The following is a 22,566-nucleotide window of genomic DNA, read 5'->3' as shown; positions in this document are numbered from 1 at the left end:
ACAGTTAAGAGACATAAAAATGAGCATGCTAAATATCTTACTATTTGGGGTCCATACCATGAGTATTTAGAGGGCACTTAAATGCTTGCCTGGATTATTGTCTTATGAAATAAAGTTTTTTCTTGTTATTGGATACATATATTGAATAAATTTCAGTTATTTTGACTTTATAGTTCAAAAATTCACTGTTTTAATGGATAATTTCTTAGTATGAAATAGATATTTTTTTTCTGTTATTTTCCTTGTTGTATGTCACAAAATGTTAAAGAAATAAAGTTACCAAAAAATAAACAAACTGGGGGGAAATCTGAATTGAACTTGTGGCTTCATGACTCACCTGTGCCACAGGTAACTGAGCACTCTCCAATCACAGGGCTCCAAACATACAATCGTGTTTCCTTCCACAGGGCATCGTGGAGGATGCTGGAGTCTTTGGGATACTCCAGTGCAGATACATTGTTCAGCTTTGGGTGAAGAAAACGCTCTGTTATTTGGAGAGCTGCTGACCTGACTTGTAGCAACTGCAAATTTTTTGCACATATCATAAACTGGGGTACCAACAAAACCAAAGCTATCTAGAACTTCCTAAAAAATAATTCATTTAAGCTAAAATTAATATTTTTTCCTGTAATGACTCATTTTTCAGGATTCATTTTTTAAAATCTATGTATTCTTAGAACAGAAAATTATTGTAATTTTTCCAATTTGCTAAGGTCTTTGGGACACAAGTCCTCTGTTATTATCCCCGGTGTCCCCAAGAGGACAGCAGGCCACATCACCATGAGAAGCTGAAGTAAACATGGCAGGTCACTTACCGCATGCCATCCCAAGGGACAGATATTCACCAGGCACTGTACCAGGGTCGGGGGCTTTTCTTGTGCTGTGCACATCCCATCTCCCACCACAGTCTCCAGCCCAGAATGACTCTCAATGCAGATTACAGTCCGCTGAGCAACCCCAAATCCACAGACAGCGGAGCAAGCACCTGGCTCAGACAGCTTCCACCTACACAAAGGACACTCACAACTCAGAAGGATATATGGAACAACCTCTTAATGCAGGAGATGGAGGCCATACCCTTATCTAAATGTAAGAAAGCATGGGACACAACTACAGAAGAAGGGGTAAAACCAGAGCCCATGCAGGGTCTATGGCAGAAACTTCATGCTACAGAATGAATCAACAACCCTGGGCTGCCCACCCCGCTCTGAAACGTGTGGCCAAGCTGCACCAGGGTCTTTTGATCCTGCATCAGCCTTGTATGCCATCTTCAGGTCTAGAGACAGGATGGTCATCCTTGACTATGAGCAACTTGATGATACGATATTGCAGTAAGAAAGGAAAATGGGCATTAATAGCTGCCATCATGTTTTATGATTCATGGTGTTCAGCAGCAACCAGCACTGCTCACTGCTGGGGCTTTCTCCACACAGCCACCATATTCCACGACCTTGAACCATTTTACTGCATGTGAACTGCCCCCTACGGGTAAGCACCAGGAGTACAGCTTAGCGAGTTTCCTCTTGGAGTCTGACTGAGGCCTGCACAGTCCGTGGCACAGTCTGACATGAGAGCCTCCACAGAAAGCGCAGCAGCCGCTGCGTCCCTTGAACATCCTGACCGCGCTCCCCTCAGCCTCCACTCTGTTCCCCATCCGTGCACAGTCTACCTTGGAGGACAAGGCTGCTGGTTGCACTGTACCAAACTTTCAGGTCTCAGCAGCTCACGACACGCCTCCTCTGGCTGGATTTCCTCCCCCTTCAGATGCTCCTGAATACAGTGGACAGTTCTGAGCAGGACCCCGCCTCCACAGGATGCCGTGCAGGGGGTTCTCACTCTGGATCTCCACCTGCAAAAAAACAAGGAAGGATGGAGCCCATGTCCCCAAAATTACTGAAGGAGGAGTTTGGTTGGTTGACAAAGGTTTTATAATAGAGACAGAGAGAGTGAGAGACAAAAAAAAAAAAAAAGGAGAGAGAAGCACAAAATAAGGCAGACAGAAGAAGGACAAGGGAGAAAGATGAAAAGGAAGGGAGAAAGCATGAATTAGAAAAGAGGAGAAGGAAAGGCTACCTCACAGGGCAGGGACCAGGGCTGCACGCCTCTGTGAATGCAGGTTTCCGAGTGGAATCTCCACAGCTGGAGTCAGGGAGAGTCAGAATGGAACCTCGCTCTTCCTTCACGCAGCGAACAATGCGTTGCTTCATGCCGCTCCCACAGGTGACGCTGCATGGGCCAAAGTCTCCCCATCTTCCATCTGGGGAAATTGCATGGGGAAAGAGCATTAGCCCGAGGACTGGCCAGCTGTGCTGTGAGAAGGCAGGCGAAGCAATACTCACATAGGAGGGCAGGGTGCCAGGAGACAAGCTTCCACCCTACTGGGGGGCTGCACAGAATCAGAGCAAAATTCTGCGTCTGTTGGCTCATTCGTAGTCTGATCCAGGCAAGTATAATCTACCGCTCGCACTCCTGAAACGAAGCACAAGAAGAGATGGAGGCATAAAAGAGAGAGCGAGAGAGACAGAAGAGGGAGGAAACAGGAAACAGATGTCTGATTATTTGCCCCCCCTGCAATCAGCTGCTTTCTTGAGGGTGAACGGGTCTTTCCCTCCCAGTTTCTTCCCCTTTCTTCCTTCCCTGGATGATCACATGTAACATTCCTAAGGAAGCCATCTTGCCGTGAGGCGGAAGAGAATCCTCGGGATCCTTACACAGTGCTCCAACTGCAGTAGGGTGGGATTACTGCAGGGCAGCCTGTGCACCAACCACCCGCTAAACCCAGCACACGCTTCTGTCTGAAAAGGTTCAATTTCCAGGTTTCCATACAATATTATGGTTCCATTGTTAAGATCTCTACAAATCCGACATCAAAAGATGTGTGTCTTTAAACTATGGGTCAGATTCACTCAAGGTGTAAGTGATAAGCTTTCCAGTTTAAGGGAAGAGACCCCAAAAGTTTGGACATGGGTTCCAAGATATTTGTGAATGTACCTGACCTCCTGGTAAAAACGTTTTGTGCTGAGATCAGGTTAGTAACACAATCAGTGAGTGTAGGCCACAGGTACTGGTGAAAATGTCTTGAACAGATGGCCGAAGTCTTTGCCTGCAGATCTGGCTTTACTCATCTCACCTTCTCCACAGGTCACAGAGCAGGTCCTGGGTAGAGCCGCCCCACATAAAAGTCTGTCTTTCTACTGGTGCAAAGAAGCTAAAGGTGATGTCAGGATTGGTGGCGTCTCCATACTCTCTTCCGTATTTCCTGTATACCTTTGGGGTGGGGGTAGGGAAGGGAGAGGCAGGAAGATCTTGGAATGATTAAAGTATCTGAGGAAAGATCTCAAGACTATGAGGCTCGTTCTGTTCTACTGCCAAAGCAGTGTGAGACAGGAAGCGAGATACCAAATTATGAGTAGTGCAAGAGGGTATGTGATACTCAAGTTTTAACCAGGGGGATTTCAAAACAAAGCAACTTAACACTCAAGTGAGGAAAGACGCTGTCCTATATAATCCCAAAACTTAACTTAGCCACACATATTCTATCCTTCCAAGTTACCTATTAGTCACGTCCTGTACATCTCAGCCATGCCCATTTGACTAGCCAGGTTACCGATATCTTCACCATGCCCATTCAATGCTTCCAGTTTACCTGTACCAAATCCATTCTGCCTCCCAGGTTCTTCCATCTCTTGGCCATGCCCATTCTGTGTCCCTAGGTTACTTATATAGTCAACATCTTAGCCACACCTATTCTGTGCTCCCAGGTTACCTGTATCTGTAATCTCTTAGCCACATCCTTGATATCCTTCCACATTACCTGTATTTTTCCTGTCTTAGTAACACTGTAACTTAGTAAACGATGGCAGATAAAGGTCCAAATGATCCATCCAGTCTTCCCAGCAAAACGTTTAGGGTTGTACTTGCTCTATGTAGGTTACTCCCGTGCTACTACAAGCTATCCTGCTCTATGTAGGTTACTCCCGTGCTACTACAAATTGTCCTGTTGCCTCATTTCCATCGTCTAGCGACTAGGGATCCTCCGTGCTTATCCCATGCCCTTTTGAAGTACATTACAATTCTTACCTTCACCACTTCTTCTGAGCAACCAAATCTGGATGCATTCCATGCATTCAGATTTGGCTCTAGGGCAAATGGCACTACGGGCAAAAATTGTCAATGGCGCTCCCCCAAACCCCAATCCTTGGCATCTGTTAGTGGGCAGAGGCACAGGCATCATTTCTCTCCAAGTAAGCTGCGGGGACAGAGTCCCCCCTCCTCCAGCATCTGCACTACCTACCCTCCTTACTTTCTTCCCCCGGCATCCTCTCCCATGTCTCTTACCCTATCCCCAACATCCATTCCTCTGTCTCCTAAATCCCCATCCCCAGTACCCTCTGCCCTATTAACCCCCTCCTTTATCCCCAGCTTCTCCCTATTGCTTCCCCCACACTACCTTGCTGCTATCACTGCATCTGCCTGTTTCTTCCTTCCTTCTCCCTGGGCAAAATACCTATATAGTGGCACAGCTTCTGCCATAATTCCTCCCAATCTGTGCGAGTCCTACAAGTATATTCAAAACTTGAGGGCTGGCATTTCCTGTGTGTTGATCTAGCAATCAGCATACAGGAAGCAGGGGTGGTTCCATCATTAGGAAAGGTGAGGCAACTGCCTCAGGCGGAAACATTTTGGGGTTGGCGAAATGTGCACCCTGAAAAACATTCCTGAGGTGGCCACTTAGCTTGCCGCAGACGTGATTGCCGAAGTGTCTGAAGAGAGACCTGGTGGGGTCACAGCAGACCCCATCTCACTGCAGCCCAAAGAGTGGCCTGGTTGGGCTGCGGTGGACCCCATCCTAACACTTCTGAAGAGAGACCCTGTAGGCAAACATGGACCCCTATCCTGCAGTGGCTGAAGAAGAGAGGGAAAGGCCCTGAGAAACTGTGTGTGTGTGTGTGTGTGTGTAAGAGACAGTGATTGCTTGTGTGTGTGTGTGTGTGTGTGTGTGACAAAGTGAGAGGATGTGTATAAGAGAGCCTGTGTGCATGTGTGTAGGAGGGTGATGTATGAGATCCTGAATGCATGTGTGTAGGAGGGTGATGTATGAGATCCTGAATGCATGTGTGTGTGTGTGTGTCTGTGTGTGTGTGTGTAAGAAACAGTGAATGCTTGTGTGTGTGACAATGTGAGAGGATGTGTATAAGAGAGCCTGTGTGCATGTGTGTAGGAGGGTGATGTATGAGATCCTAAATGCATGTGTGTAGGAGGGAGATGTATGAGATCCTAAATGCATGTGTATGTGTGTGTGTGTGTGAGAGAGAGAGAGAGAGAGAGAGAGAGAGAGAATGTATGGATGCGTAAGTGCATGTTTATTTATTTTATTTATTTAAATAAATAAATGCATGTGAATCTGAGAGAGCTTGTATGCATTGAGAGAGAGGGTGTGTGTTAGAGCCTGTGTGCATGTGTGTGTGTGTATGTGTGTGAGTGCATGTGAGAGAGAGAGAGGGTCTTCATGAGAGCGCTTGTGTGTGTGTGTGTATGTGTGTGCATGTGCGTGCGTGCGTGTGAGAGGATGTGTGAGAGAGCCTGTATGCATGTGTGAGTGTGTGTGTGAGAGAGAGGTTGTGTGATTGTATGTGTGTGAGGGAGAGAGAACCTAAGTGTGCAAGAGCATGGGTATGTCTATGAGAAATGTGTTTGAGAGGCTAAAGTTTGTGCGGCCCCACCTCCCCAAATCCATGACAATTTCAGGGTGACTAGAAATCAAAAGACCCCAGGTATGGAGAGTGGGGAATTTTCTTTACTCTTATTAGTTTTAATTGTTGGGTATTATTTGATGTGTCTTTTGTTTTGAAATATCTTATGGGTTTGAGAACTTTATGAAAACATTTTTTTAGTTTAATTATTGAATGATGTTCTTCTATTCATCAGCTGTTTTGAAATATTTATTCTTTCTATTATATAGGATGGCCCATGGAAAAGTAGCCTGCCTCCAATGCACTGGTATTGGAGGCGGGCTACTTTTCCATGGACCATCCTGTAGTTTTACTGTTATGATTGATTTTATTATTTTATTATTGTTTTATGAGGAATGATGGTGTTTGTCTTTTTCCATTGTTGCACTGCATACTGAGTCTGACTTCTTCAGTTTTCAGTTCAGTTTTTGTCTGCACATTTCTATTTATACTTTATGGTCTATTTATTCTGTATTTGGTGAGGGTCGATCTGTGTTTACATGTGTGACTGAGATGAAGTATTCTGCTGGCAAGCAGCTCTTGTGTAGGGATCTATAACAGCCTGCCTGTTCTGTTTTTCCATCAGAAGATGTAATGGTGTTTTAAAGCCTGGTGTAATATTTGCAAAGTTGCCTTTTATAAGTAGGGTTGTTACTGTTTGAATGCTGGCATTTAGTGCTGTTTGGTATGGGAGATTTACTATATTGTAATTGTAATTAAGTTTACTTATGGCTTTCTGAGGGTTAAGCCCACATCAAACACACTTTACAATAGGCTTAATACCATATTGGTTCCAAGTGTCTTTTTTTGCAGGGTTTTCTGGTTGGCACCACAGCAGTGCATGTAAAAATAATATACATGTGTTGTGATATTTTCTACCTCAAAAGACTACGAATGTCCTTTTCCATGTAAAATGTGTTATAAATACATGATTTTTAATTGTGTGTGGCTCGGGCTGGGAGGGAGCATGCGCAAAGCTTGTAAGGTTCACTTAGGGCATCGACCTGGAAAAGGTCTGCCACACAAAGACCGTCACCATTCGCCCATCTCCTACTTCTCCAGGGGTAAAATGCTGGGGAACGTGGCAACTATGTTGTAGTAGAGTTCCTGGGAGTGTGACCACTCTGTGTGCTGCTCCTCTGGGAACTCTTGACCCCTGCTTTCCCCAATCTGTAGCATTTCAAATCACCGAAAGGGCCCAACTCCAAAAGCACCCTCCCCCAATCTTGGCCCACTTGATGATTTGACCTGTACTGTGCCTTTGGGGTGTGGCACCATCTTATCCCTCACCTCAGGCAGCAGATTGCCTTAAGCCGCCCCTGACAGGAAATGTCAGCCTGAGAGTTCTGAACATGTGCACAGGGCCGCACTGACAGGAATGAACAGCCCCCTCTGCTCTCCCACCAATGTCATGTCTGGGTCTAAACAGCCTAAGGCGTTGCATGTGTGACTTAAGGAACCTGCTTGGCCGTGCATGTATGCACTACCAGGGAACAATGTTGGTGACGACCCCGGGTCATCAGCACCCGTTATTGCATACTGCCTTTGGCAACTGCCCTGCTTGCCCTGCCCAAAAGCCAGCCCTGCATGCATCTATCACCCTTTCTCTGAAGAAATACTTCTGATGCTGCTCTTGAGTCTAACCCTTGAAATTTCATATCATGACCCCTAACTCTACAGCTTCTTTTCCATCGGAAGAGATTTGAATCCTATGCATTAGTAATACCTTTCAGGTATTTAAAAAGTCTGTATCATATCTCCCCTGCCTCTCCTCTCCTCAAGGGGTATATATATTATGGTCCTCAAGTCGCATCTCATAAGTCTTTCAGTGCAGATCCCACACCACTTTGGTTGCCTTTCTCTCGACCTGTCTCTTTCCTTTTGAGATACGGTCTCCAGGTTAGGTCTCACCAATGACCTGTACAGGAGTATTTCACCTCTTTTTCCTGCTGGTTATGCCTCTCTCTCCATGCAGCCCAGCCTCCCCTCTGGCCTTAGTCACTGCCATGTTATATTGTTTCACTACCTTCAGATACTATCACCTCGAGGTCCTCTCTCCCAGTCCGTGCAATATCAGTCTCTCGTCCCCCCATCAGAAACAGCGCCTTTGGATTATGCACCCTAATGCATGACTCTGCACTTCTTTGCATTGAATTTCAGCTGCCAAATCTTCGACCATTCCTCCAGCTTTTCTTAGATCACTTCTTATGCTTTCTACTCCTTCAGGAGTCCACTCTGTTGCAGATCATAGTGTTATCTGCAAAAAAGACAAACTTTTCCTTCTAAACCCTCCACAATATTGCTCTCAAAGATATTGAAACAGAACCAGCTCCAGAGCCAGTCCTTGAGGCACTCACTTTTCACTCTACTCTCAGAGTAGGTTCCATTTACCACAACCCGCTGTTGTCTATCAGTCAACCAATTTGTAATCCATTCTGCCATCTTGGGACCCACTACCATGCTTCTGTTAGCTACTGTATGCCTATTCTAGGCTCCCAGCTTACTTGTGTCTTCTTTCTCTTAGCTATGCCCATTCTGTTCTCCCCAGGTTACCTGTATCTCTGTGTCCTCTAAAATTGGACCATTGATGTGGATCTCCTCCAATTCAGGCAGGCTGTCCTTGGTTAGGAAGACTCTGTACTCAATCCGGATGTCCTCCAGGATAGAGGGGTATGTGGTGTTTAAGGAGATGCTTCCCTTCCCGGCTACCATATGTAAGCCTCGCTCCTTCACCGCTTGTGAAAAGTCATGAAAGTGTGGAAAGGTATAGATTCAGTGTTGTGAATAATGTTCTGATCTCCATCTACTGTCTAATGCTTCCACTCTCAGTCCCAGCTCCACCTACAATTGTTGTCCTTTTCTGACAGTCATATTGTCTATAGCGGATGCTGAAAGTTGGGGTACCAATAATTGAGCCCCCAATCACTTCATGATCACTCAGAACCAGAATATTCTTGAATTACGGCTTCCTAAAACTATGATATTACTCAGGGATCTCCTTTTAAAGTGTCAGTGAAATGATAATATTTAGGATAGTAAGACCCCCTTGCTACTCAGCATCATTCTCCCACCATTAGCCCAACCTGTTTGCAGGCTCCTGAGCATTCTCTGTGGGCATCTCAATGTCCCCTATCATGTCTGGCAAATCCTGACACACCACTCAGGAGCCGCTGCAATAAGATGGACACTGAAAATGAGTACTCATATTGAGCACCCATTTTCCTAAGGCACACACAGCCACATCCCCTGGGCTCCCGATGCAATATTTAAATAAGAGGCGCAGTAATGGAGAACTGAGCATCCGTAGTGCTCAATAGTTCATTGCATCGGGTGCCCGATCGCAAGGGGCACTCAATACGAGAATCCCTTTTGATTCCACTTCTTTTTTTGCTATAATTCATTAGCAACCTCAGCAAAATGTTAGGCGTCCCTTGCTATGGATGTCCAAATTGTGTGGTGGTAAGAAAAGTGGTATTTTTTTTTAATTAAGTGATAATATATAATTATTTTTCTCCACCAAAAGCAGTAAATTAAAATGTCAGAATGATACTAAGGGGGAGGACACCCTGATCACAACACAGAGAACCTATTTTTTAATGTTTTCATGAGCTCTTGACCGTAAGTTGTCTTTACTCCACCTCCGAGGCTGGAGTTAAATTTGCCGCATTAAAAGGTGTGCGCTGGGTGCCCAGTGCTTTACTGCATCGGAAGCAATAGCTAATATCCTCATCTATGTGCAATTTAACATCTGACAGGCACTATAGGGTTCACGTTTGTTAGGGCGCATGTTTTGGGACGCACTAACCTCCTTACTGCATCCGGTGCTAGTCTAGCGTGACCAAAATGTGTGTCCCAACCACGTGTAAACCTGTGCATTTAGCCCCTCAGTGAGAAAGGGTTAATGGACGTGCTTGGGTAAAGCTCCCTAACACTCACCCAGATGCGTGAAGAGAGGTTTCCGGTTGTTGACATGGACAGCAGTGGCACCAGGAGGTAAGGTTAGAAAGGTCTCATATTCTGAAGGAAGAAGAAAGACAGCAAGCTTGGAGAAGGACTGCTCTTCAGTGCAATGATGCTGCTGAGTGTTAGGACCAGACTGGAGTGGGGAGATAAGTGGAGTAGAAGTTTGGAACTTACCTCTGACTTTTCCCTGTGTGAAAGAACCATTTCTCAGAGTACATGTTGTGTTGTCACCTCCACAGACCATGCACTGATCCAATAGCTTCCCAGAATGCATCCTGCCATCGCAGCCAAACTCCTACAGAGAGGAACCAAGCAAGAAACACAACACAAAAACTGAACAGCAGCGGGATACCAGAGCTGACACAATGTCAGTGCATCACAAATGTAAGCAAGAGGCTGACAGTACAGGTAATATCCTGTCCATTCCTGTACAGCCCCACTAATAGCAGAGATCCCAACATAGGCTTCCTAGTGTCAGACCAAGTAATGCCCTCATCCCAGCCCCACATGTGACATAGACCCCCTGCATAAGCTGCCCAGAGCTAATAATGCACTGTTCCTTCTTTTCCCAGCCTCACCAGTGGTACAGATCTTAGCACAGGCTGCCCTACTCCAGGCCAGGTGATACCCTGCCCACTGAATCCTAGTCACACCAGTGGCATGGACTGCAGCAAAGGCTGTTCAATGCCTAGTCAATTAATGTTTTGACCCCTCATCACCCAGACTTCAGCGCCAGGCTGCCTTGTGCCATGCCAAACTCACTTGGCACTTTCCTGCAATGCAGAGACTGAAAGCAGCGTTGGTGCCTTCTTGGTTCAGTTGGCACCTTGTACCATCCCTAAAGCTGTGTCCACGGCTCATCATGAAGCTCTTGCCCTTAGCTCGGCACATGTATCTGCATAGGGCATCCCCTGGGGCAGAGAAAGGAAGACAGAGAATGCAGTGATAATGCTCCCAAGAGCACAGTCTTTCCTACATATGAGAACAGCTTAATAGCATTAATGACCTTTCAAAGTATCTGCAGTACAAACTTATACATGATTGAAGAGTTGTGGTTGTAGCCTTGATTTTATCATGTGATAATTGCCCATGGGGGTTCATTAGATAATCTGAGCCATCCAATTATATACCAAAAGCAAATACCTGACCATGCCCATTGTCAAGGGCGCAATTACCATTAGAAAATGGAAGAGTAATTGAGGCACATTGACATTTTAACAATTGTTTTGAAGATTTATTGGTAAGATTTATGGAGCTTTTACCATTGGTTAGTGCCTGCTAACCTCAGCCGCTGCCTTTCCATACAAGATAAAGTACACATAAAATATTCCATTCTACACTGACTGACACATCATAGCATGGTCCCACAGACCCTTGCCCAGTTCCTGGCTGGTACTGCACAAAGGAAAGGGGGCAGGAGTGTCTCAGGAAGGTGAACCTGCTCCTATCTGTTTCTCGTGCTGTCTGCTTACCACCGGTGTATGTGGCAGCAGAGGTCCACTGGTAGAAGAAGGATTGTTCCCCCAGAGCCAAGGACAATGGCTGACTGTCAGTAGCTGCACATTGCTCTGCCATGAAATCCGCCTGTGTCGTTGGGCAAGCCTTAAGGAAAGAGGGACAAAGAGCTGTGATTTCAATTCATTACCTCTGGGGAATGAAGACGCTTTAGCACCGTATTCCAGTAACTGTGACATCAGTGGCCAAGAGTCCCCCTCTCCAAGAGCCCTCAGTGACCCCCAAATGTCACATTTGTTATTTGGCTGTTTGATGTATGAGAATGATGTGGAACAGTAACAAGTTTTGGAGAAAACCTTGCCAAGGAAGCAAGCAATGGAGAAGGAGCTGGAGGAAGGGGTGAGGGAAGACAGAAGCCTACCTGAGTATTGCACATTTCAGCCTGCAGGTCTGGCCCATTGCAACCCTGGCCTCCAAAAGCAGGTCTGGAAAGAGCATGGAGAAAGGGTCAGGGTGCCGGAGAATGAGGACAGGCAACCCCATCAAATGGAAGAAGACAATTTGCTGGGCAGCTCATTTACAACACAGAAACCTATTTCAGAAGATGCTCTGTTTCTTAAAGGAGAACATTCAATGGCCTGTTGTCCAATGCCAGCTGGTAGGACAGCAGGTTTTAGACCCAAGTGGACTGCGTGTGAGCTGGCTTTTACAGAGAAGTCCTCTGGTTTGCTGGGAGCATCCCTTTCTACTGTAGTAGTAGAGGATTCTGTGAAGTCAGCATATGGTCCACATCACACAATGAAATATCAAGGAGCCACTAGGTAAAAAACCTGCTGCACCATCTGGCAGACACTTTCCTAGAATACATGAAAAAGTTAGATAATCCAGTGTGCTCAGGCTGCATCAAATTTAGAATGGGCTGAAGGCCAAGGTCTTTTATTAGCCCAGTTGTTTCCAAAAGCACTGGTCTGACTGGAAAGAATACAGGTGGATGCGTACCTGGGATTGTTGCACTGTCTGCTCCTTGTTAAGACTCCCCCTCCACAGCTGCGAGAGCAGGAGGTAAAGGGACTCCAGCTGGACCAGGCTCCATGCACCACTGCCAAAGGGTTCAACTCTTCCAGGGAACTGCACCGGCCTTTCAGACACCACTGGGGTGAAAAAGAGCACTGTGAGGAGAGCAACACTAACAGCATAGGAGTAATATTACTGCTAATATTTTGATATCTGCGAAAATTAGTTCTATGGATGTGACATTAGAAAGATAATACAGCTTCAAACAGTTCAGGCCTAACTGCGTCCTACTACTATTCCAGCACTGAGACCCCACACACACACACACACACACACACACACACAGCTCAGCCATTGCATCTCAGTCCTTCCCTGCAGCACCCCCTGTTATTCCAGTACTGAGACAGTTCCCTCTCCCCTCCACGCACACAGCTCTACCAATGCACCTCAGACCTATCTTACAGTACCCCCTGCTACTCCAGTACTGAGACTCTCCATATTGCGCTTTAAAATCTTATTGGCTTCTTCTGAAAATATGACCATGTCTGCATGTTTGCTTAAGGAAAGGGATGATTATTTAACAGGAACTAGCCTGAGTCCATCAATCTCAACTCATCTGTGACTTGTTCCAAATCCAAAGATGAAAGCTTGCACTTGCCCAGCGCTCTGCCCTCCTCACTGCCCACCAGCCTTTACCTTATTGATTCCACACTCAGTCCCATCCAGTAGGGGAACGAGAAGGCGGGCCACAGCTGGAGTGGGTCAGTTTTGACTGGTGTGGCAGGACAGGGACACTGCATATGTCCTAAGGGCACAATATAGACGTTTTAGTGTCTGGTTTAGCATCAGCTTCAGGTCCTAATTTCTCTGGGGTTCTCCTTGCTATGGAAGGTACCAGCTTTTGGAGGGTCGTGAAAGGATTACAATCAATAAGTCTGTCTCTTTGCACTCCCATCCATGCTTGCAGGAGCAGGCCCAGTGATTTCATTAGTGCTGAGAATGGATGACAATGTTTCAGTGGCCCATAGGGCAGCTTATCTCCTGTCTTGCGTGCTCATGTATCTTATCACACTGACACAATCATAGGGTAGGTTCGACTGAAAGAAGCCCAAAGGTCTACTGAATCCAACCTTCAGATTGTCTAGTAGTTCATTCTCTATACAATAGTACAGGGGAAGGCCAAAAAAAAACTCCTCTGCGTTTGTATGAGTCCAGACATACTAAACAGCTTCAGTCCCTGGGCCAGCACTTTGCTCTCTAACTATATCATACTCATCAATAGCTTTTCCCTCCAAACACTTGGCTAGCTTTCTTTTCTATTTATTTATTTACTTATTTACTTATTTATTTATAGCTTTTATTTACCAAAGTTTGTTGGTACATCACATCGGTTTACATTTAACAGATAGCAAAAATGGGGGGGGGAGAAAAAAAAAAGAGTAGGAACTGGTTGAATTAATCAACCATTTAGGAGTGAAGTAGCCTAGTGGTTAGAGCAGTGGGCTACAAACCAGGAGACCAGGGTTTGAGTCCTGCTGTAGCTCCTTGTGACCTTGAGCAAGTCACTTTATCCTCCATTGCCTCAGGGACAAACTTAGATTGTAAGCTCTCGGGGGATAGGGACATACCTACAGTACCTGAATGTAATCCACTTTGAAATGCTGCAAAAAGTGGAATAGAAATCTAAATAAATTTAGGGTTACAGCCATTGGCAAAAATACAGTCTGTGTCATGCTCAGAACTGCACATGCCAGATCCAGACAGAACGCATTCCTTATTCTGACTTTTGCTGAAGGAAAAGGGTGTTTGTGTAACAACCTTTGCGACATGCCGCTAGTGCAGGGTTCTACTGCCTGGGAAGGTCCTGCAGAGAAATGACTCTTTCCAGGCTGTGATAAACCTAAGCCAGGGATGATCTCGTCTCCGAGATTTTGAGAATGTGTAGGCCCCATCATTATACAGATCACCTGTGGAAGGACTATTAGGGATGCGTTGTTATTTTAAAGGGGCATGGAAACGCCTACAATATTTATTATATTGTTCTGTCATTTCCCATCCAAAACAACACACTATTGTTTTGTGTTGTTATGTTGCTTTAGTGTAAGCTATTAGTCAAGTAGGCGTGTTGTAAAAAAGAACACACATTATAAATATACAATGCACAATAAAACAAAATGAAAGAAACATCATAAATCTGAAAGAAAACAACATGATGACACAAAATGACATTTTTTTCCATGCACTCCCTCAGGTCCAATATCATCTCACAACACTCAGCTACGTCTTCTATTGTCCAGTTTGGGCATCACAGCCTGCCTTCAACTGGAAAGTCAGAAGTAGAAATCTGCCTCTATTCATGAGATACACATGTTCCTCACTGGCTCTAGCTGGTCCCTCTTGCCATCTTTCTTACCAGATCATTTCTGGAGAAGGTGCAGGCCACAGCGGCGCTCCCAAAGGCAATCTTGCACTGGTCGTCAGCCCCATAGTAAAGCCCGGGCTTCCAGCCGGGGATCCCGCCCTCTAGGTCTGGCAGGTCATTCACGCAGCTTGCGTTCCTGCTGCTGTTAGCAAGAGATGCAGATATAGGCCCTCACATTAATGCTTTCATATGGCCAGCATGCACTACAGGTAATCCTGCCAACAGGGGCCTCTGAGATCATGGATCAGCCATGCTGGCACTGCAGAATTCTGGCTGGCTTACATACATGCAAGATACATTGGTAAGGGACATGGGAACTGACTGATTAATGAGGCAGCAACAATGGTTTCAGCCTGTCCAGAGGTTTCCAGTCCTGCCACTGCAGTTAAAATGCAGTGCTAGAAGAGTGCAGCCCAGGGTTAGGATATAAATCAGACAAGTGTAAACGTTAAATTCAAGAGCATATACATAACATATCAGACATACTAATTGTGTATGTAAATAGATGTATTTATACATATATACTGTATATATATGCATGTATGTGTTCATATCTATATGCATACCCACTGTTAAATTAGAATTGGTGAAAGCGTAAGTTTGTCTAAGAGTCTCACTGCTCATTCCTACCCATTACCTGACAAAATGCCAGAGCTGCTCCCTGCTGCACTCGGACCATGTGAGGTCCACACTGTTGTGGCTTCCCTCCGAGGCCATGATGTTCCCGCTGCTGCTGCACCTGTTCCCCTCTCCATCATGATTTATTCCAAAGCTGCAACATTCAGACACAAAGTGATGGCATCAATGTGATGGCCTAACAGTAACCTCTGTGGGGAAAGTGACGGTTTCTCTTCCCAGGGCCCGCTGAGAGACACTCACTGAGAACCAGGCTGAGACCCAGGTAGGGGGACAAATCCAGTGATGCTGTCCTGCTAGATCACCCGTAGCTTCTGATCTCCCAGGAGATGTGCCTCTGCTTAAAGCACTCGCTTCATAGACATTTAGATCATTTTACCCCACTGACCTATGCCCAATCTCGTGGGCCATGGTAATGCCAAGGTCGAAGGCCAGTGTCCCTCCGTGATCACACAGCTCCAGGAAGGGGAGCAGGCACCTCCCAGCTGAGTGACTCCTCGCACCTGTCGGTTTCCATCAGGTAACTCTAGGTCAAACCTTGGCAGAGGGGTACAGAGCCCATACAAGGGAAGGGAGAAAACAAAGGAAGAAAAAAAACAGAGTCACAGAGAAAGGAAGATACATAGAGAAAGATATCAATAGAAAAAATAAAATAAAATTTCATCTGTAGTCACAGACGACCCCTCAGGAGTACACTGGAATCATGTTGTTAGATGTTTGACAGCAGCTGGGTCCAACAGGATCCCTGTATGAGGTCAGAGTTACAATGGGATCCTGAAATGTGAGAAATTTAAAGTGGATATAAAATAGGGGAAACCATCCCCAGATTGTTGTGACTGAAGGATCCTGGTGTCAGATCCCAGCACTGGTTCTGACTGAACTGGAAGTGCAAAGGACCAGGAGGAAACCGCCAAGGCATTGGCCAATCAAAGCTCACAGTTCCATCAGGCCCTCCCACAAGGTGTACAACTACCTGGTGATGTAGAGAACCAGATCAGCATGGTCGGGATCCGAGTTCACTCTCAGGGTTCACCTTTTACTCCATTCGCAAACACTTATCAGGGAAGAGCTGATGGTCTGCAGTGATCTGTAGATCTAGCTAAAGGCAAGAACAGAGTTAAATAAAGCCACAGATCACTCCTTTCAGATGTGGGTGCAGGTGTGTTAGGCAGCATGGCATGGTACACACATGCATCGTTGAGAATATGATACCTCTGGCTGACTCAGGATGATCATCTTCACCAGATGTACCCGAAATGGCATACCCAGAGAGGCATCTCGCAGCAGCTCTGCCCCCTGCCAGGACAAAAGGAAAACCGGGTTACTGCTTCTGTAGGGTCTTACGTACCAGCACAAGTTTCCACTCCTCCCTACCCACCTCTGGGTCCCTGCCCTCACAGCTCACTCCTGCTAATACTATTTGAGAATCCTGCAGTGTGAACAGCCACAGAACTGTTCTCCTCACCTTCCAGAAATCCTTGGAATTTACATTTACTTTAAACGTATGTGTTTAAAACCCTGTAAAATAGTGATCACAATAGCTCTAGTCCAAAAACCAATGACAGATCTTTGAGCAATTAGTATTATCCAATTTCTGTGACTGTTACAAATATTAATAAGCATTAATTATTACAATTGATTACTTCCAAATTACTATTGATCCCTCCTCTGAACACCTTCAGGATGAAGGGCTGACAGCCGTGCCAGGGGCCTCTGGCTGCAAGGATGGAGTCCCGCTGCTGCTCTCAGGATCTCTGGGATCTGCTTAGTGCTTTGCCTCCTAGAGGCACAGGGATGGCAGAATGCTGTGCCTCGGGGAGGGGGGGGGGGGTGGGGGGCAGCCCCCGCTTACTATGTTCAGGTTGGTGAGGATGTATCTCTCTGTGTCCTCCTGGTGGAAGCGGTAAACGTCGGGTCCCACAATGATCAGCAGCCTCCAGATGTTTCACACTCCCCACAGACCGTTTCTGAAGGCGAGGAAAAGTCAAAGGGAGGTTCCTACCTGTAGAAACAACAACAGCCCTTTCATGTATTCTTCTTACAGAAACTTGAGGAACAGTTCAGATACTGAAAAAGCTTCCTTCACGCTGGGCTCACTAACTGCTCTCAAATTGGGGGTTATCCTCGAGGGGCACCAGACACACAGCAGTGCCAATGTCCCTAACTTGGGAGGAAGGTTCTTCCTTACTACGAAATACCACAGGAGGTGGCCTGCAGGTCCAGCACTTACTGCCAAGACTAAAGGCTCACGAGCCTTGGACGTGCATAGACTCTGGATGCTGATGGAGTAAGCACTCACAGCCACAAAGGACAGGGAAATCCCATCACTGCTCTCTCACCGACATCCTGCGGATGGCCAGAAGAGCATGGGAATTACCTCTTGAGGTGTCTGCCGCAGGGATAAGGAGCAGAGCATTTACAGCTCAGGCAGAAACTCTGGTGGTGGTGGTACATTTGCAGCGTGCTGCTGCCACTGGAATTTCCCATGAGCTGGTGTCTCATTAAGCTGCGTGTGTTACCTTCAGCTGTGCCATTCATCTTCCCAGTGCTAAAGATGATGTGTGCCAGGAGACGGTATCTTCCTCCAAAAGGTGCAGGTGTTTACTCATCAGGGGCTGCAGGTAAACCTTCTTCCTATCACCCTTATGACACCTTGCTACAGGGGTGAGGGTTAGGAGAATACAAATATTATCCAGCCCTAACGAACAGTACTGGCAGAAAGCTTACTAAAGATCAGTTACAGATTATGAGGAGGGAGAGGATCAGCTCTGCTGATTGTCCTTTTCTGCTCAGTCCTGAGGTCCTAGGTTCAATATGAATCAAATGTGCTTGGATAATGTAGAATTGTGTAATCTGCCTATAACACCCTCTGTGAGCTTATAACAATTGTATTTTTGTTACAGTGCTCTCATTTTATACAGCACTACATAAGAATATATCATATAGCTAAAATGGTCCCTTCCCCAAAGGGCTTACCATAAAAGTGTGAGCACAGGTAAGTTTAAGTGACTTACTGAAAGTCATGTAAGTGAAGGATAGGAGAAATGGACCAGATTCTGCACGCTCCCCACCTCTGAGCTAGCCAGCCAGCCAGCCAGCCAGCCAGCCCTCTACCTACATACACACTATGGTGGTTCATTCTAATAGCCTGCAATACTTCACTCTTCGACCATCGTAGGGCTTGGGAGGAACTTGAGGTACTCACCAGACTTCCCTGGCAGTAGGAAACCAAAGCCTGCGCACCCGGGGGCTGCACAGATCTGCCCCCTGTAAAACAGTTCTCAGGAGCCCTGCTTCAGCAGATGGAGGGATGAGTTGAGAACCCGCTCTGCCGTGAACCAGGGGGGAAGGAGATCATCTTTGTGCGGAAACTCAAACACATAACGCTCCCCTAGTGTCTCCAAGGAGCAGAGATGGACTAACGCAGGAGGTCTGTCTGTCTGCATCCTTACAGGAACAGGACAGGCTGACAAGAGCAAACTCTGGCACTGAAAGAAGCAAAGGGACCCATGAGATGTATTCTGCACATCCCAGGCACTGGTGCACAGGTATCCTGGAGAGGGGTGATTTTTTTTTTTATCAAGCTACCATCATTAGCACAGCCATTTCCATCTGACGACATAGACTCTTGTCCTTGAAAGCTTCTCTCTATAAATCTATAACAGGGGTGGGGCAACTCTCGTCATCAAGGATCACAAACAGGCCTGGTTTTCAGTCTATCCATAATGAATATGCATGAGATTTAGTTGCATACAGTGGAGGCAGTGCATGCAAATATATCTCATGCATATTCATCGTGGATATCCTGAAACCAGACCTTTGTGACTCATGAGAACTGAAATTGGCCACCCCTAGTCGATAAGATACCTTCAGCCTCAGTGACATGTTAGCCATTTTAAGAAACGAAGAGATTTCCTATGTTCCATTTTTAAATCAATCAGTGGCATTTTATTTTAGTCATATATACAAGAATTTTAGTTGTATGCACATATCTTTAACAGCTAATTTATCTATTTATTTATTTGTTTATTTATTTAGCTATTTTATATACCGTTGTTCCCAAGGAAGATCACAATGGTTTACAACATGACATATGTAATGATGGAACAGCTAGTAATCCTTTATTTTGACATCTTAGTGATCTCTGTGGCTTTTTTGGTTGTAGTTCTATGCCTACCAGTCCAGAGATGTTAGAATGGATGGTGGTATGTATTAATGTTAAGACTTTGTAATTGATTCGGAATTGTAAAGGTAGCCAATGTAAAGCTATCAGAGAGTGCGAGATGTGATCGAATTTTCTTGAACCTGTTAAGAGTCTTGCTGTGGCATTTTGTAGTAGTTGTAGTTTTTTTAGTAGACAATTAGGTACTCCAAGTAGAAGTGAGTTACAGTAGTCTAGGTTTGAGAAGATGAGGGTTTTCAGGACCGTGTGGAAGTCTTCATGAGTCAGCAATGGCTTCAGTCTGTGTAATAAGCGCAGTTTAGCATAGCCTGATTTGATTAATGTATTTATATGCTTTGCCATTGTTAGGTCTCATCAATCTGTATTCCTAAGTCCCGAACTTGGTCTAAGGGTGTAATATTAAAGTTACCCAGGTCAAGTGTCTGCGTGTCACTATAGGTAGATTCCTTCTTAACTGCATCATTTCAGTTTTGTTTGTGTTTAGAGTTAGTTTGAGTTTAGATAGTTCATGTTGTATAGCCTTCATGTGTGTTGCGAGAGTCAGTCTTGCAATTTCAGCAGATTTGGTCCATGGTATGCCACACAGCACCTAAGAAGTAAATATAAAGTACCTGTCTGTGGCAGCATGAGTGGAAAAACTAATTACTCTCCAATTCTTACTAATTAAACACATTGTATATCAAGTACACATGCCCAGCATCACTGTAAATAAGTTCTGTATGCTAAGTGTATCAGGTGCACATGCCATGTAACATTGTATATTAGTTCATTTGCATATCTAATCCTAATTGAATGCAAATAGTTGTAATGCTGCTTGTAAACTCTCCTCTCTTATACTTGTGTACTCATCCAGTTTTCCCCTTCCCTGTTCATTGTAATTTCCTTTCCTTCTCAGTTATTTGTAAACCGACATGATGTGTCCTACGAATGCCGGTATAAAAAAGTTTTTAAATAAATAAAAATAAATAAATAAATTTGCCTCCAGCTTTGATAATGAGCACAGAATAAACAACAATAATGTAGATTTATAATCCATTCAACATTCGGGAAGTTTGCAATTTCACCTGTACATGCATTTTTACGGGGCTCAGAAAAGAGGAGTCCACTGTACACAGATGTAAGTAACAGATAGTATTCTCCACACTGCATCCTCCTCACCTGCCCATCATATGGTACAAACTGATAACCCCACCCCCTTCTGCCCCTTACTCAATGCAAAAGACTTGATAGCAAAAGGTCAGAGCAGGAGATAGGGAAGCAAAGATCGGCTCATCCATAGTCAACTCCCTTCTCCTCACCAGAAGAAAAAGATAATGGAACAAGCTCTCAAATCCCAGGACTATAAAAGTCTGAATGAGGAAATGACTCAAACACAAACCAAAATCCAAAGAAAACAAACCTTAAAATAAACATAGGCAAGAAAGACTCATGACAAAACAAATGGTTCCTGAATACCTTCAGAAGGCGAGGGTAGTGCCAAAGTAGGAGAAGAGATCTGCAGGTTCCAGAGCCGCAGCACTTTCTGGGGGGAAAAAAAAATTTATATTTTTACAGAAATGTGTGCACACACCCCTCGCCACATGAAAAGCAAATGCAGTAACAAACCTCATTTGGAATGCCTGGACCTTCCTCCCAAAATGTGTGAAAGCTTGCAAAAAAGATAAAGCAACGCATTCAAGGCCTGATTTACTATGCCCTTCCCCTCTCGCCCCCATGGACACAGAATGGGAGAAAAGTTTTGGTGAACTGGGCCTTTAATGTTCAAAGATTGCTACATAGCACACTTTGATTTCCTGAGGCAAAAATTAGCCCTCAGCCTAGAAATGTATGTGATTTGATTAGGATGTGATGAGGAATACTAACATACCCTGGCTTGTACATATTACTCAGGGAAAATAGGAGGTCCATATTCAGTCAGTGCCACTGAATATATCCAGTTGTCTTAAAGTTATGTTTATCCAGCTAACTTTAGGACAGGACTATGGGCTGGATAACTTAGCCAGCTAACTCAACTCCTCACAGTTATGCCCCCAGTGGCTAACACTGAGCAGGCGAACTTATTATCTGGCTAGAAATTAGCCGGATAAGTGTCCAAATCTTAATTTAGCTGGATAGGTCTGAGTTATCCAGCTAAATGCTTTTGAGTGTGGACCTCAGAGTTCCTATCAGAATGTGAATACACAGAAATGAAGAGTTCATTACACACAAGATATCATAATTTGATATGCAATGTGTTTAACTTTTAATTTTATTGATTGTTCACCACCTTGAGAATCTTTTTTGTCTTATGAAAGGCAGCTTTATAAGTTGAAGAAATAAAATAAATGTGGAACTTACCTCTGACAAAGTCAATGGTGAGCAAACTGTTGAAGGAACAATTGCAGAAGCAAGAGATAATAGGTAGAAGAGGATCATGATTCAGAGCTGGAGATTCAGGCACTGGTCAAAGCCACTGTGCAGCACAGGACACGCAGCCCCCAGTCACATGAAGACATGGCCGGGAAGGAGGAAGTGAGGCACCGCAAAGCCGATCAACCATAGAGAGAGAAAATTAGAGAAACTGTGAGAGGAAAACAGAGGCAGCTGCAAAGAAACTGTGCTGCTGAAAGAGGCTCTATCTAAACAAACATTTGGACAGGACAGAGGAATTTTATGCAATGTTTGCAGCTTTGGGCTGCAGCCAACACAATCAATTAATCACTGGGGGGTTGTAGTATATTTGGCAAATCTAAAGGCAAAAGTTAGTAAATAGCACTACAAAAAAAAAAAACAGAAGACCTAATGAGAGTAGGGATGCCTTCAGGATGGAAAAAGGTTCACCCCCTCATCACCTAAGCACAATGAAGCATCCCAGGGAAGAAAGGGCTGGGGGGGAGGGGCACTGGTAAACTGAGCTTTGAGAGATAAGAGAAGAACTGGTTAGATTCAGTGGTCCTTAATCTGGTTAGGGTAAAATGTGATACTGCCTTCGAAACACAGGGATCTTTGCCCTTTGGTTGCTTGCAGTGGAACTGTTGACCCTATGTGTCCCGGGAAGGTTTATATGTAACAGGGTCAAGCAGCAGAAATATCTCTGGTGTTTCACTTTATTTCAAGAAGGTGCAGGTTCTGTATCCAGTACCTGAACAGAGAAGAGAAGGCAAAACAGGTGAGCTACTGCA

The 22,566-nt window shown here is 45.1% G+C and overlaps 1 protein-coding gene and 1 long non-coding RNA gene across 2 annotated transcripts in view; both read right to left on the bottom strand.

Moving 5' to 3' along the window:
• Nucleotides 1-1,711: 1,711 nt before the first annotated feature.
• ADAMTS13 (ADAM metallopeptidase with thrombospondin type 1 motif 13) overlaps nucleotides 1,712-22,566 on the bottom strand; it is an 87,908-nt gene continuing 67,053 nt past the window's right edge. The window contains 12 exon segments of the mRNA XM_029614718.1: nucleotides 1,712-1,849; nucleotides 2,074-2,257; nucleotides 2,340-2,469; nucleotides 3,131-3,170; nucleotides 3,172-3,267; nucleotides 8,286-8,467; nucleotides 9,669-9,749; nucleotides 9,870-9,990; nucleotides 10,458-10,606; nucleotides 11,168-11,297; nucleotides 11,572-11,635; nucleotides 12,150-12,301. Coding sequence (XP_029470578.1) covers nucleotides 2,146-2,257; nucleotides 2,340-2,469; nucleotides 3,131-3,170; nucleotides 3,172-3,267; nucleotides 8,286-8,467; nucleotides 9,669-9,749; nucleotides 9,870-9,990; nucleotides 10,458-10,606; nucleotides 11,168-11,297; nucleotides 11,572-11,635; nucleotides 12,150-12,301 — 1,257 coding nt within the window. The 3' untranslated portion in view covers nucleotides 1,712-1,849; nucleotides 2,074-2,145.
• On the bottom strand, nucleotides 16,299-17,149 carry LOC115098246. Its single transcript, XR_003858452.1, has 3 exons — nucleotides 17,075-17,149; nucleotides 16,435-16,518; nucleotides 16,299-16,321 (listed from the first exon to the last, which is right to left on the bottom strand). It is a non-coding gene; the product is annotated as an uncharacterized LOC115098246 (long non-coding RNA).

Source organism: Rhinatrema bivittatum, chromosome 8 (genome assembly GCF_901001135.1).
Source record: "Rhinatrema bivittatum chromosome 8, aRhiBiv1.1, whole genome shotgun sequence".
NCBI classification, from domain to species: domain Eukaryota; kingdom Metazoa; phylum Chordata; class Amphibia; order Gymnophiona; family Rhinatrematidae; genus Rhinatrema; species Rhinatrema bivittatum.
Note: the sequence above shows the minus strand (reverse complement) of the source record. Positions and strands in the feature narration are given on the sequence as shown.